The sequence below is a fragment of the Argopecten irradians genome, chromosome 2, assembly GCF_041381155.1.
Source record: "Argopecten irradians isolate NY chromosome 2, Ai_NY, whole genome shotgun sequence".
Taxonomy (NCBI): domain Eukaryota; kingdom Metazoa; phylum Mollusca; class Bivalvia; order Pectinida; family Pectinidae; genus Argopecten; species Argopecten irradians.
This window is the reverse complement of record NC_091135.1, coordinates 18,234,014-18,249,082: the sequence shown is the minus strand read 5'-3', so window position 1 is coordinate 18,249,082 and position 15,069 is coordinate 18,234,014. Positions and strand designations below refer to the sequence as shown.

The 15,069-nt window shown below is 36.0% G+C and overlaps 1 protein-coding gene across 7 annotated transcripts in view; it reads right to left on the bottom strand.

The window, feature by feature from the left end:
* Window positions 1-3,034: 3,034 nt before the first annotated feature.
* The window catches only part of LOC138314679 (ankyrin and armadillo repeat-containing protein-like), a 33,585-nt gene continuing 21,550 nt past the window's right edge, over window positions 3,035-15,069 (bottom strand). For all 7 annotated transcript variants that reach the window (XM_069255140.1, XM_069255143.1, XM_069255145.1 and 4 more), the window contains 12 exons: window positions 14,800-15,008; window positions 14,067-14,171; window positions 6,868-7,281; window positions 6,611-6,704; window positions 6,273-6,423; window positions 5,863-6,016; window positions 5,502-5,663; window positions 5,005-5,234; window positions 4,432-4,590; window positions 3,657-4,081; window positions 3,377-3,423; window positions 3,035-3,230 (listed from right to left, as the gene is read on the bottom strand). In XM_069255140.1, the coding sequence (XP_069111241.1) occupies window positions 3,172-3,230; window positions 3,377-3,423; window positions 3,657-4,081; window positions 4,432-4,590; window positions 5,005-5,234; window positions 5,502-5,663; window positions 5,863-6,016; window positions 6,273-6,423; window positions 6,611-6,704; window positions 6,868-7,281; window positions 14,067-14,171; window positions 14,800-15,008 (2,209 nt within the window). In that variant the 3' untranslated portion in view covers window positions 3,035-3,171. The remainder of the gene's footprint in view (window positions 3,231-3,376; window positions 3,424-3,656; window positions 4,082-4,431; window positions 4,591-5,004; window positions 5,235-5,501; window positions 5,664-5,862; window positions 6,017-6,272; window positions 6,424-6,610; window positions 6,705-6,867; window positions 7,282-14,066; window positions 14,172-14,799; window positions 15,009-15,069) is intronic.

Genomic DNA, 15,069 nt, shown 5'->3' with positions numbered 1-15,069 from the left:
GCTATTAGGCATAGGTCTCTCTGTAGTCTTCAAAGGAAATCTGATTGGTCAAATGTTTTCCGCTGAGCTACCTTCAATTTCACTATGAGATAGTCTATGGGTGCAGGGATCGTAAGTGATCGGAACCCTTGCAGTATGGAGGATGGAACTGTGTAAGCCAGACATTAAATGAAACAAAATAATTAAATTTAAAACAATGTTTTATTCCTGTGATTTCTTTAACATTTAACAGACTTCACAACATGGTATAAATTCACTACAACTGTGCAACATATTCTACATGTACATAAAATTACACATAAGTTTACAACAATTGTGCAACTTGTACACTACCTTCCCCTAAAACAAGGCTTTACTACAACATTGACACTAGCATGACTTATTAAGTAATCTATCTATCACATTTGCTTATAATAAGAGCTGTTCAAATTTAATAATTATCCCCTCAGATTTCATTTTCCTTTTTTTTTTCAAAGATTTATTTTTATGTTGACATGATTTGAATGCTCCATTACCCACTTGGATATACAGTTTTACAGGAATACATGTAGTTCTATGCTAAAACAAAGAATTCATAACTTGATACTTATACTCTGTGTAGCATTTGATAATAAATATAAATATATATATATTGTACGTAACTATAGTAACAAAATATAGTATTGCCTTATTTGTATGTATGTCATGTCTCACTGTCTGTAGACACTTGACCAATTGATCACAGACATGCTATGCAGAAGGCCAGACTTATATGGTGTCAAATGTTTTAACTGGATAGAATAAGCAGGTCAAGACAAATACATGTATTGTATTGGAAAAACCGTATAATATTGATTTTTTACTTTGTAAGTCTCTAGACAAAAACAATATTAAAAAAAAAAACAGGTTTCATAAGAAATCATAAGAATATCTTTATCTGATCTTAGGACTCCAAAATATGTAACCAATTTTTATTCAGGATTTGATTTCTGTAAAATTATGTACCAGAAATCTATTTTGTAAATTATATTGAATCCTGGTTAGGAGAAATTTTGCTAGAAAACTCCTTATACTTCTTGTGAAATGTACTAGAAATAGTATATTTTAGCATGTTTCTTCTCTATTCCAATGTAACTAAATAAAATCATTTTTACAACATAGCAGGTATCCTGATTTTAGCCCTATCTTTTATGTAATACATGATCATCAGGAAAGTAAAGACACATAATAAGACGATATATATCAAACCAAGAAGCTGGTGTAGAATATTGTTATCAGGAAAAATAATCTTATTTAAGCGAGTAAAATCATTATCAGAACACATTCTTTTAGCATACTCAAACACAAGTCATTAAGATATCATTCAAAGTACAACCACATAAATCATTTCACTCTTCAGTCATCCGTCACTTACCATATGACACAAACATGTCTGTTCACTCAATACATTTGTCAGTGTAATCAACCCAATAATGCTTAAATATTTGAAGAAAGTAAGGGGGCACTTATGGGACCAATTTTGGACTATTCTTTCACAAAACTATTGCACAAAGTAAGCCATAAATCAATTTGCAAAAGAAATCAAATAAAGAAACTGTTAGTTTTCGTACAGTATTATCTGTCTGCATTTACTTTGAGGTAAGTGAAATTGAAGCTTCAAAATATTGGGATAGGGGCGCTTACTGGGTCAAATACAGTAATGAAAAAGTCATCAACTTTTTACTTGTCTAGCACATAATGTAGCTTACACACACGGTTTATATCTCTACAGTAATGTCAAAAACATCATGAGAGCATAAAAGCACTGGTAATTTTACATTGTTTTCTATATATTTACAAACAACTGAACATGATTAAAATTCATGTTAAAAACACAAAGCAAAGAGAAGTAACTATGCTGGGAGAATAACCCAAATAACGATACATGATGTATACATTAATCTGTCGTCCAAATACTCAACATTTGATGAAAGCACAACGGTGCCGAAAATTAATCACAATAAAAATTAAAATGCTATCATGACTCTCTCAGAAATAATAATCATGAAGGGTTTGTACCAGTAACGGATCAATAACAGACACATACAGGAAAGTACCAGACAATTCACATAACCATAACATTGAAGCAGTGAATATAATGAACTTGTAAAAGCAGAATCACAAAATGTCCGGTAAAAACATGTTCTTTCTCCAATTTTCAATATGGAAATAGTCTGTTTATCACAAATGCTTAGCTTATTCTTAGTAAAATAACTACACTGCAGTTTTAAGGCAGCTGCTCACCTAAAAAAATCTACATTTAGGTCATTCAGAGCAATACAGGTTTTTAAGAGATCCCACAGACCCTAGACATCTCAAATGCAAGTACCTGATAATCATAGGGTTAGACCAGTCAAACAAGGACATATGGAATTTACGAAATGGATGGATGAGAATGCCCCATAGCTTGTACTAGCGGCCATTCTCTACTGACATAATGTTCTCACTTAGGTATGTACAAATGTTGTTACACTTAAATTTACTAATATGGATATGCATAAACAAATATCACAGACTGGAATCAAAATTCAAAATTTTTCAAAAAATATGAAGAGAAAATAAATAATGTGCTAATCAAATAAGAAACATTTTAAAATAATGGATCATTTTTTGATAAAATGAAATCAAAGTTAAATAAGTTTTCAAACTTATCCAGAAGTCTTCTGCTTAGTGATCAAGGAAATAAATATCTTTCTGAAAAAATAACAAAAATTTGCCTTAAATTAATAAATATATACCCTCAACAAAATTGAAAATTCAGGTTGGTTGTCTCCTATATACATGAATGATGATAGTAATGGTCTAGATATTTTATAAAGTTAAACATCTACTAATTACTATTTTTGTTCCATGTAGAAAGTCTACTTTTTAAATCCTCGTAATGGTGAAGTCATAATTGCTTTCTTGAAATTAAATAGCCATGAGTCTTGTTTCGAATCCTCCCTCTGTTAACCAGGTTTGTTTCCCCCTAAATGAAAATCTACAGGTTATTTTTTGTTCCATGATGAAAGTCTTGTTTTAAATCCTCCCTCAGGTGAGGGCGTTTGCTTCCTTGACTTGTTGGATTTTAGCGACGAGACACCAGACATGGGTCGTGCTCGAGTGGACGGGCGACTATCATTACTGATCACGGTACTAAGGAATCCAGACTTCTTACGACCAGAAACTTGGGGCAGATTTGGCACGACTAGATACTCTAGTGGAGGCAGTTCCTAAAATGGTAAAAACATTTTATCCAAAGGTACTAAATAGTAACAAATCTGTCAATGAACGTTTATCTAAATTGGTACTACTGTCAAAGTCTTTAACGTTAAACCTACTATACACAGTAACATGATAAGTAAGGGAGGCAACTCACCTATCCTTGGCGGGGGAGTCACTGGTGGACCGCCATTGATCTCCAGACTGTAAAGGGAAATTTATCATTTAATAACTGATCAATATCTTAAATTGTCTTTTATAATAGCAGTTTTATTAAAGGATCAATCTTTCACAATATAATGTTGCAGTATCCTGTATGATGTATCATCATTAATAATTTTAAGCTAAAATAATTTTTGATGTATTAAGTTTTGTAGCTATAAAAGAGACATTGTAAAGATCCAGTCAGATATACATCATAAAATCACCATAGTTACCATTGGGAGGGCAATCCAACAATCTTTGCTCGCTGAAAGTCCTCTACAAACTCAGAGCTAATTTTAGCGTTTTTCCCAATATTGTCCATCAGACTTTTGTACAATCCCGGAGTATTCCTACAGGCACTGAACAGTAATCGGGCAGCCGTTCTATTGAAGGTCATGTATCCCATGGCGACAGCCACAGCACTCCGCACCTGGTCATTAGGCGAGTCCAGCTGGTCCACCAGTTGTTCAATGGCACCAGTGGTTACCATGGCATCCGGGATGCCGGCTCGAGTATGGGCGAGACTAGATAGGAGACTTGCAGCTAATACAATCACATTATCATCCTCATGGTCCAGTTTCTCTACCAGCATAGTGACGCCACGGGCGGTCAAGTTCACCTGGTCCTGGTCAACAATGACTCGGGCCAAAACAGTAATCTATGAAATAGAGAGAAAACAAACCTACAGTTTGTGTTATAACCATGGTGATCTAAAAGGATTTTGTTTGGTTTGGTTTTCAGTCCTATTAACAGCGAGGGTCATTCAAGGACTTCCTACGTTTAGGATGTGGAGGAAAGGTGGAATATTCAGAGAAAAAATGACCTGTAGTACCTCACAAATGCTCCACATCGTTTTCAAACTTGTACCAACAAGCACATATCACATGAGAATGACAATTTATTTATCACAATGAGTAAAATTGTCATAGGGTGTTGTCTAGTAAAATAATGAAATAGTTAATATATAGAAATTTCACTTTATGGTATCATTTTAATGTGGATTTATACCTGAAAGGCTGCGTAACAGACAAAGTACGGATCACTAGAGTTGATGAAGGGTTCAAACACGGAATACTTGATGCCTCCAGCTTCCCTGATGGCAAACTGCTTTGGTGTGTTGTTGAAGGCAAATATTGTCAGTGCCATGCCTGCCCTCAGTCGAATTTCCTGGAGAATACCAACAGACACCCAGGTATATATAATTATTAACAAACAATTGGTTTCAATCAAAAAGAAAATAGTCCAGTAAAACTGAATCAGATCAATACAGCAGTTTTAGGATATAGAAAACTGCAACAATTGAGTATACAATTAGTCTCACTTTCTGGTCATGATGACAAAATATTTCGGCAGGACTATGAAATTACAAATACCATTAGAAACTAACAGTATCCAAAGTTCATTTTGCTATCCTGAAACTGTGGTATTGATGATATTAAAATTCTCTCAACTATTAATCAGATGTCATATCTTACCAACAGAATGTTTGAAGTTTATAATTTTTGCATCAGATATATAACCTGATAAGCCCTTCCTATAATAGACTATATAATATAATGTACTGTGTATACTGTGACATACCTCGTTTTTGGACTTGAGCAGGTCTAGCAGCATGTCAAACTTGAAGTTCTCACAGTCCTGTAACTTCTCCTGGTTCTCAGAGTTGCTAAGGATGATACAGCCCAGAGAGGTCGCGACCTCTACCTGGACTTTCTCAGACAATGGGTTATTAAGGATCCCCACCAGAATTGGGATGGCATTCTCCTCTGCGATACGTCTCTGGGACACCTTGTTGTTACAGTAGGCAACACCTGAAGGTCATAGGTCAAGGTCATGTCAAATATGGGACAAGGCGTAACTTTCTTTGCTTTAAATTATAAACAATTTTCTTTGATCGACTATATTCAGTGCACAATGTAAATAAATGGAAAGGTTTCATTCTAATCAATCGGAACTGGTAGAACTTGTTAGTTCTTATGTTTATGATTAGTTTAATGATGTTCATATCAAATTAAAATTATAAGGATGTTAATTAGTTAAAATTTCAAGACTATGCCGTCTTTAAATGTACAACTTACCAACACAGAGAATTCCAAGCACTTTGATAACCCTGAGTACCACTCCTTCGTTTTTACCATAGATACGAAGCAGTCGTATAAGTTGTTGGAAAGCGTCGGTCTGGGCAAGCTTGTTCTGGTTCTCGATGTTCTCTCGTCCCAGAGCAATGGCCATCATACAACCTACACAGGTAAAGGTTTGTCATATCATAACTAGGGTTTTGTCTGGTATTTATATTTTTAGTCTTGTATTGTTGAATGCTTCTTAAATGGAGTTGTTGATTGAATGTTCAACTAAAAATTATATCAATTTCATCCTGTCACACAGACAAATAATGGATTTTCTCCCTTGTTGATTGGTTGTGAAATATTCCTGACTTACCAACATGTAAGAGTTTTTCCGTGGAGTCATACAGCATACCACAGATGTTAGAGATGGTGGTTTTCTCTGCGATATATTTCTGTTGTGTTTTAGTGTTTCCCGCCAGTGACCACAGAGTACAGGCTCCTTGTTCCCGTACTTCCACGTGGTAGTTCTGTTTTAAAACAACATTGCGTTTGAATCAAATTATATCATAAGACTTGTAAATAAATAAACAATTCAGTACACCTAATTTTGGATAACGCATGATAATTTTGATTTTTTTATTTGCTCATCTTTTTCCATTAAAAAATGTATCAAACTTTGTTCTTTTTAGCACTACATATTTGCCACCCCTAGACCATAGTAATCAGTATGCATAAGTAAGTTATAATGAACTATTTATACTTTGCAATACTGTTTTAAAATACCTTAAAGAGTTTCAGTAGTGCCTTTGGAGCGTCCAGGTCCAGGAATGCCTTCTGACTGCGAGGGTTGTTTTCTGATAAAGCCTCTATAGCATTGGCAGCCTTCACCTGAACTGTGACATTCTTCAGGCCCTTTATCAAGTCTACCAACGGCCTGTAACAGATCAAGTTTTAAGAAAAATGTTATTTCCCTAAAACAGACAAAACTTAATTTAAAATAAATATCAAAAATTTCAAAATTTCTCTTAGATAAAGTAACTTTATTCAAAGCTCAAATGATTGTTCAAATATGTTATTCTTTTAAAATCACCCAATAAACAAGTTTCAAAGAAAAAACTCACTTGACAGCTCCTTCGTTCACTACTGCATCCTGGTTATTCTTGTTGCCCTCGGTGACAGCTGCAATGGCCGCCGCTGTTCCTGCCTGGAGAATCTCTGTGAATGTTACACAACATATACATTTGTATTGTAAAATTTGGTTGGAACACCAAATTAATTTTTTTTAAAATCTGTAAGTTTAATGAGTTCCAGTAAATAAGGTTAAGCAATAATTGTATGAAATGAAATAATTGGTTGTGTAATACAGCCTACTACAAACCTGAGTTAACTGTGAGGAACTCCACCAGTGGTGGTATGCCCCCACATTCGGCGACAGCGTCCTGGTTTCGTTTGTTAGCCACACACAGGACACGGACAGCATTGACAGCATTTGCTAACACATCCTCCATTTCCGAGTCCAGCAGATTCACTAACGGAGCAACTCCTTCTTTCTCAAAGATTGAGTCCTTGTTATCATCCATACAGGCTATATCTGACAGTATGAGAGCCGCCCGCGACTGAATCTCGTCCAGCGGTGACCCCAGTAACTGGATGATGATTGGGATAGCATCAGCCTTGGTGAGGGCGATACGGACTGGATCCTGCTCCGAGATGTTACAGATGACAGAAGCAGCGACAGACTGGAGTTCTTCATTGTTGATCTTCAGTACACTTACAAGGGCTGGAATACCATCTGTATCAAAGGAAAGAGGGGTTACATTGTTTGCAAATGATATCAATATAAATTGTTCAACCAAGAAATCCCTCTTTTTTATAAGAGTGGTTTTATTGAATGGTTGCATGAATGATATTTAAACATAATTATTGTTTTCTAGTTATGAAGATTGTGGTGAATATCTTAAGGCCCTACTGCTATATCTAACCACATTATCTGATAGCACCAAAACAAAGGTCGTTTTTCTGTCACATCAAAAATCAAATTCTATACAAAAATGTTTTGTTTAAAGCTCTTAACATTTAGAATGTTTTTTTTTATTGATATGTCAGAGGTCAATATAAACATACTGTAGGAGTGACCTACCCTTGGTACTGGACACTTTGACAAACCAAGCCTTAACCCAAATGTGAAGGTCAAGCAACACTAAGTGTAGGACAGGCTATATTTGATAAAAGTTAAAGAACAAAATATAGGTCACAACGACCACCTTTTAGTATATGAATTTAACTCATCTCCTAATTACTAAGTGATGACAAAATTGGACTGAGGAGATAGCACCTTAGCAAATATTTACCTTGATATACATTGTATGTCAGAGGTCAAAATGTTGTTCATGGTTACCTAATTTTGGAAAGATAGGACAATGTAAAACTTTAATGCCCCCATCCCCAGATATGAGGAGCGTAAATTTATCAAATGGAAAAAAAAATACTTTGTATAAACATCTAAATCACATATGCTGTAATACAAAATGTAGTTACACAATACAAACACAATAAATAAACAAAAACATTGGACACTTATCTAAAGCTAACCAAAAACTATGAACTGTAAGCCAATGGCTAAGTAATATCCCCAACCCGACTACCCCTTGTTAGAGACCATTTCAGCCAAATGTTTCTCCATTTTGTTTCCACGGTAACCATTATTGAAGCATGTGATGCATCAATTATACACATCCATATATTACAACAATCGACCAATTCATATTTGAACAAATTCAATCCAAAAGCTAACAAATAATTGACTATTTTACAGAACCTGTGTATAGTGACCTAACCAGTAGTTACCATGGCAAACATACATTTTGGTAAAATAAAACCAGCATGCACATCTACACATGATTTCCAACATTGCTGTCAAGTCTCATTGAAATTAGATATAGCCAGTAATTTATGAGTAGTTGGACATGTCTGAACAAAAAATTTCTACAAAAAAATGTATAGTGACCTAGTTATCATAGAAACCAAAGTTTTGGCAATCAAAAACATGCATGCACATCTTCACATGGTCCACAACATGGCTGCCAAGTTTCATTGAAATTGATCCAGTTGTAATTAATGGCCAAAACTTTTCTACAGGCAGATGGACAGATTGAAAGTATACCAGTATAACCCCCCCCCCCCCCCCCCCCCCCCCCCTTATTTTTAAAAACTTTGTTGCGGCGTGGTACAATAACAACAAGCTACATACCAAACTAACATTTTACTAATGATATTGTCACATTTTGCTTTCAAACCGTAGCTGCAGAGAAGAGATCTGTAAGCTGCTAGATAATGACACACTGCAACCTTACCTCGGATGAAAAATCCTTCTCAACAAAAACCAAACAATGTTGAGGTAATTATACACTGTGTGATACTAATGAATTTCCTTTAGGATTACCAACTATAAATGTACAGAATGAACAGCTTTACTTTAGGACTTGGTGTACAAGATCACCACACATGAGCATGACCATCATGTACATCAACATTTTACAGCAACATTTAATGTAAATATGATTTAATCAAAAGTTTTAACAAATATTATTCTGTAATCAGCGAATACTTACAAGATCAAACAAATATACACATGTACATAAAGAAATATACGCATACATAATCAAACAAGTGAAAAATCATAAATCGGACACCTCCTGTTCTTGTGGAATATCATTGAAGGAGGCAACTCTATGGAAAATTAATAAAATTGTGGTTAAATGAGGATGTGTGTGGGTAGACCTGGTAAGACAATGCCATGGAGAATCATATGATGTTGAGGTAGAATCAGCCAAGGACATATGAGGGAAGTTGTCAAAACAGAATCAGTCAGGGACATATGAAGGAAGTTGTCAAAACAGAATCAGCCGCGCGAGCATATGAAAGAAGTTGTCAAAACAGAATCAGTCAGGGACATATGAAAGCAATTGTCAAAACAGATCAACAAATCAGTCAGGGACATATGAAAGCAATTGTCAAAACAGAATCAGTCAGGGACATATGCAAGCAATTGTCAAAACAGAATCAGTCAGGGACATATGAAAGAAGTTTTCAAAACAGAATCAGCGGAATATGAAGAATTGTCAAAACAGAATCAGTCAGGGACATATGAAAGCAATTGTCAAAACAGAATCAGTCAGGGACATATGAAAGCAATTGTCAAAACAGAATCAGTCAGGGACATATGAAAGCAATTGTCAAAACAGAATCAGTCAGGGACATATGGAGAGCAATTGTCAAAACAGAATCAGTCAGGGACATATGAGAGCAATTGTCAAAACAGAATCAGTCAGGGACATATGAAAGCAATTGTCAAAACAGAATCAGTCAGGGACATATGAGAGCAATTGTCAAAACAGAATCAGTCAGGGACATATGAGGAAATTGTCAAAACAGAATCAGTCAGGGACATATGAAAGAAATTGTCAAAACAGAATCAGTCAGGGACATATGAAAGAAATTGTCAAAACAGAATCAGTCAAAACAAAACAGAATCAGTCAGGGACATATGAAAGCAATTGTCAAAACAGAATCAGTCAGGGACATATGAAAGAAATTGTCAAAACAGAATCAGTCAGGGCATATGAAAGCAATTGTCAAAACAGAATCAGTCAGGGCATATGAAAGCATATGTCAAAACGAACAGTTCTACATATGAAAGAATTTCAAAACAGAATCAGTCGGGACATATGAAAGAATTGTCAAAACAGAATCAGTCAGGGCATATGAAAGCAATTGTCAAAACAGAATCAGTCAGGGACATATGAAAGAAATTGTCAAAACAGAATCAGTCAGGGCATATGAAAGAATTGTCAAAACAGAATCAGTCAGGGACATATGAAAGAAATTGTCAAAACAGAATCAGTCAGGGGCATATGAAAGCAATTGTCAAAACAGAATCAGTCAGGGACATATGAAAGCAAGTTGTCAAAACAGAATCAGTCAGGTACATATGAAAGAAGTTCTCAAAACAGAATCAGTCAGGAGCATATGAAAGCAATTGTCAAAACAGAATCAGTCAGGGACATATGAAAGAAATTGTCAAAACAGAATCAGTCAGGAGCATATGAAAGCAATTGTCAAAACAGAATCAGTCAGGGACATATGAAGCAATTGTCAAAACAGAATCAGTCAGGGACATATGAAAGAATTGTCAAAACAGAATCAGTCAGGGACATATGAAAGCAATTGTCAAAACAGAATCAGTCAGGGGCATATGAAAGCAATTGTCAAAACAGAATCAGTCAGGGACATATGAAAGCAATTGTCAAAACAGAATCAGTCAGGGACATATGAAAGCAATTGTCAAAACAGAATCAGTCAGGGACATATGAAAGCAATTGTCAAAACAGAATCAGTCAGGGGCATATGAAAGCAATTGTCAAAACAGAATCAGTCAGGACATATGAAAGCAATTGTCAAAACAGAATCAGTCAGGGACATATGAAAGCAATTGTCAAAACAGAATCAGTCAGGGGCATATGAAGCAATTGTCAAAACAGAATCAGTCAGGGACATATGAAAGCAATTGTCAAAACAGAATCAGTCAGGGGCATATGAAAGAAATTGTCAAAACAGAATCAGTCAGGGACATATGAAAGAATTGTCAAAACAGAATCAGTCAGGGACATATGAAAGCAATTGTCAAAACAGAATCAGTCAGGGACATATGAAAGAAGTTGTCAAAACAGAATCAGTCAGGGACATATGAAAGCAATTGTCAAAACAGAATCAGTCAGGGACATATGAAAGCAATTGTCAAAACAGAATCAGTCAGGGACATATGAAAGAAATTGTCAAAACAGAATCAGTCAGGGGCATATGAAAGCAATTGTCAAAACAGAATCAGTCAGGGACATATGAGGGAAGTTGTCAAAACAGAATCAGTCAGGGACATATGAAAGAAATTGTCAAAACAGAATCAGTCAGGGACATATGAAAGCGAATTGTCAAAACAGAATCAGTCGGGAGACATATGAAAGAAGTTGTCAAAACAGAATCAAGTCAGGGACATATGAAAGCAATTGTCAAAACAGAATCAGTCAGGGACATATGAAAGAAATTGTCAAAACAGAATCAGTCAGGGGCATATGAAAGCAATTGTCAAAACAGAATCAGTCAGGGGCATATGAAAGAAATTGTCAAAACAGAATCAGTCAGGGACATATGAAAGCAATTGTCAAAACAGAATCAGTCAGGGACATATGAAAGCAATTGTCAAAACAGAATCAGTCAGGGACATATGAAAGAAATTGTCAAAACAGAATCAGTCAGGGGCATATGAGAGCAATTGTCAAAACAGAATCAGTCAGGGACATATGAAAGAAATTGTCAAAACAGAATCAGTCAGGGACATATGAAAGAAATTGTCAAAACAGAATCAGTCAGGGACATATGAGAGCAATTGTCAAAACAGAATCAGTCAGGGACATATGAAAGCAATTGTCAAAACAGAATCAGTCAGGGACATATGAAAGCAATTGTCAAAACAGAATCAGTCAGGGAGCATAGTGGAATATGAAGAATTGTCAAAACAGAATCAGTCAGGGCATATGAAAGCAATTGTCAAAACAGAATCAGTCAGGGACATATGAAAGCAATTGTCAAAACAGAATCAGTCAGGGACATATGAAAGCAATTGTCAAAACAGAATCAGTCAGGGACATATGAAAGAAATTGTCAAAACAGAATCAGTCAGGGACATATGAAAGCAATTGTCAAAACAGAATCAGTCAGGGACATATGAAAGAAATTGTCAAAACAGAATCAGTCAGGGACATATGAAAGCAATTGTCAAAACAGAATCAGTCAGGGACATATGAAAGCAATTGTCAAAACAGAATCAGTCAGGGACATATGAAAGAAATTGTCAAAACAGAATCAGTCAGGGACATATGAAAGCAATTGTCAAAACAGAATCAGTCAGGGACATATGAAAGAAATTGTCAAAACAGAATCAGTCAGGGACATATGAAAGCAATTGTCAAAACAGAATCAGTCAGGGACATATGAAAGCAATTGTCAAAACAGAATCAGTCAGGGACATATGAAAGAAATTGTCAAAACAGAATCAGTCAGGAGCATATGAAAGCAATTGTCAAAACAGAATCAGTCAGGGACATTATGAAAGCAATTGTCAAAACAGAATCAGTTAGGGACATATGAAAGCAATTGTCAAAACAGAATCAGTCAGGGACATATGAAAGAAATTTTTCAAAACAGAATCAGTCAGGGACATATGAAAGCAATTGTCAAAACAGAATCAGTCAGGGACATATGAAAGCAATTGTCAAAACAGAATCAGTCAGGGGCATATGAAAGCAATTGTCAAAACAGAATCAGTCAGGGACATATGAAAGCAATTGTCAAAACAGAATCAGTCAGGGACATATGAAAGCAATTGTCAAAACAGAATCAGTCAGGGACATATGAAAGCAATTGTCAAAACAGAATCAGTCAGGGACATATGAAAGCAATTGTCAAAACAGAATCAGTCAGGGACATATGAAAGAAATTGTCAAAACAGAATCAGTCAGGGGCATATGAAAGCAATTGTCAAAACAGAATCAGTCAGGGGCATATGAGAGCAATTGTCAAAACAGAATCAGTCAGGGGCATATGAGAGCAATTGTCAAAACAGAATCAGTCAGGGACATATGAAAGCAATTGTCAAAACAGAATCAGTCAGGGGCATATGAAAGAAATTGTCAAAACAGAATCAGTCAGGGGCATATGAAAGCAATTGTCAAAACAGAATCAGTCAGGGACATATGAAAGAAATTGTCAAAACAGAATCAGTCAGGGGCATATGAAAGAAGTTTTTCAAAACAGAATCAGTCAGGAGCATATGAAAAGAAATTGTCAAAACAGAATCAGTCAGGGCCATATGAAAGCAATTGTCAAAACAGAATCAGTCAGGGGCATATGAAAGCAATTGTCAAAACAGAATCAGTCAGGGACATATGAGGGAAGTTGTCAAAACAGAATCAGTCAGGGACATATGAAAGAAATTGTCAAAACAGAATCAGTCAGGGGCATATGAAAGCAATTGTCAAAACAGAATCAGTCAGGGACATATGAAAGAAGTTGTCAAAACAGAATCAGTCAGGGACATATGAAAGCAATTGTCAAAACAGAATCAGTCAGGGACATATGAAAGCAATTGTCAAAACAGAATCAGTCAGGGACATATGAAAGCAATTGTCAAAACAGAATCAAGTCAGGGACATATGAAGAGCAATTGTCAAAACAGAATCAGTCAGGGACATATGAGGGCAATTGTCAAAACAGAATCAGTCAGGGACATATGAAAGCAATTGTCAAAACAGAATCAGTCAGGGACATATGAAAGCAATTGTCAAAACAGAATCAGTCAGGGACATATGAAAGCAATTGTCAAAACAGAATCAGTCAGGGACATATGAAAGCAATTGTCAAAACAGAATCAGTCAGGGACATATGAAAGCAATTGTCAAAAAAGAATCAGTCAGGAGCATATGAAAGCAATTGTCAAAACAGAATCAGTCAATTGTTACTAACCTGCGTCCAGTATGGCCTGCCAGTGGTGTGGCTTTGATGTGGACAGGACCTCCAGACACTTCACTGCACTGTCCTTCTTCTTAATGTCTGGATCTATCAGCATCTCTGTAAACAGTGAACTGAGGCTATAAAAGGTTCATAGGGCATCATAGACAGACAACAGATTAGCTTCATATCAAGTTGTAAATCCTCATAACACATCTCTATATAATGGATGGGAAGGATTCTCAATAAAAGCCTGAAGCTGTCTTTCAATGAGATATACAACACTGCGCCACAAAATGCCAAAATATATTATAATAGGACTGTTTGACCTTTGTACTTACATGTGGTCACCATTGAATAGACTCTCTACTGCAAAGTGATCAGCCTTATCTGACTTTTAGACATTGACCTCTATTAATGTATCTGAATGCCCTGGTGTTGATGGTAAGAACTACTAACCATCAGTTTAGTTTATTTTACTATCACTGTCAGGATCAGAGGAGATGAAGGAAAGACAGTCAGACATACCCAAAGAAAAGCTGTTATTATCCTACATGGCTTTCACGAGCACGTGGTAGTATTATGCCGCTTGCCCCTTAATGAGCCACTGTTTGCCAGACTCAAGCACAAATATGCAGACAAAGTGAATACTCTGCATCCTTCATTTCTAAGGGAAGGTCAGTAGATATTGGCTATAGTAATAAGAAATCCTAATAAGCCATATTTGATTGATATGTTGATTACTTACTGACAAGGATCCTCCACACAGGGACGCTCTTGTTGTCCCACTCGATCAGGTGCTCCAGGACGTTTGTATGGAATCTCAGAGCAGCTAGGGTAACCAAGTTATTGTTCTCCGTGTCCTGTTTGGTGATGTCTGCACCCAAACATATCAGACATTTCACGGCAGACAGCCCTCCAGAGCTAGCCGCCAGGAGAAGGGGCGTCGACTTCAAACTGAATATCAAATGTTATCATCATCAAGACTGAGAACATTGTAAGTGACATTGCCTCCTTT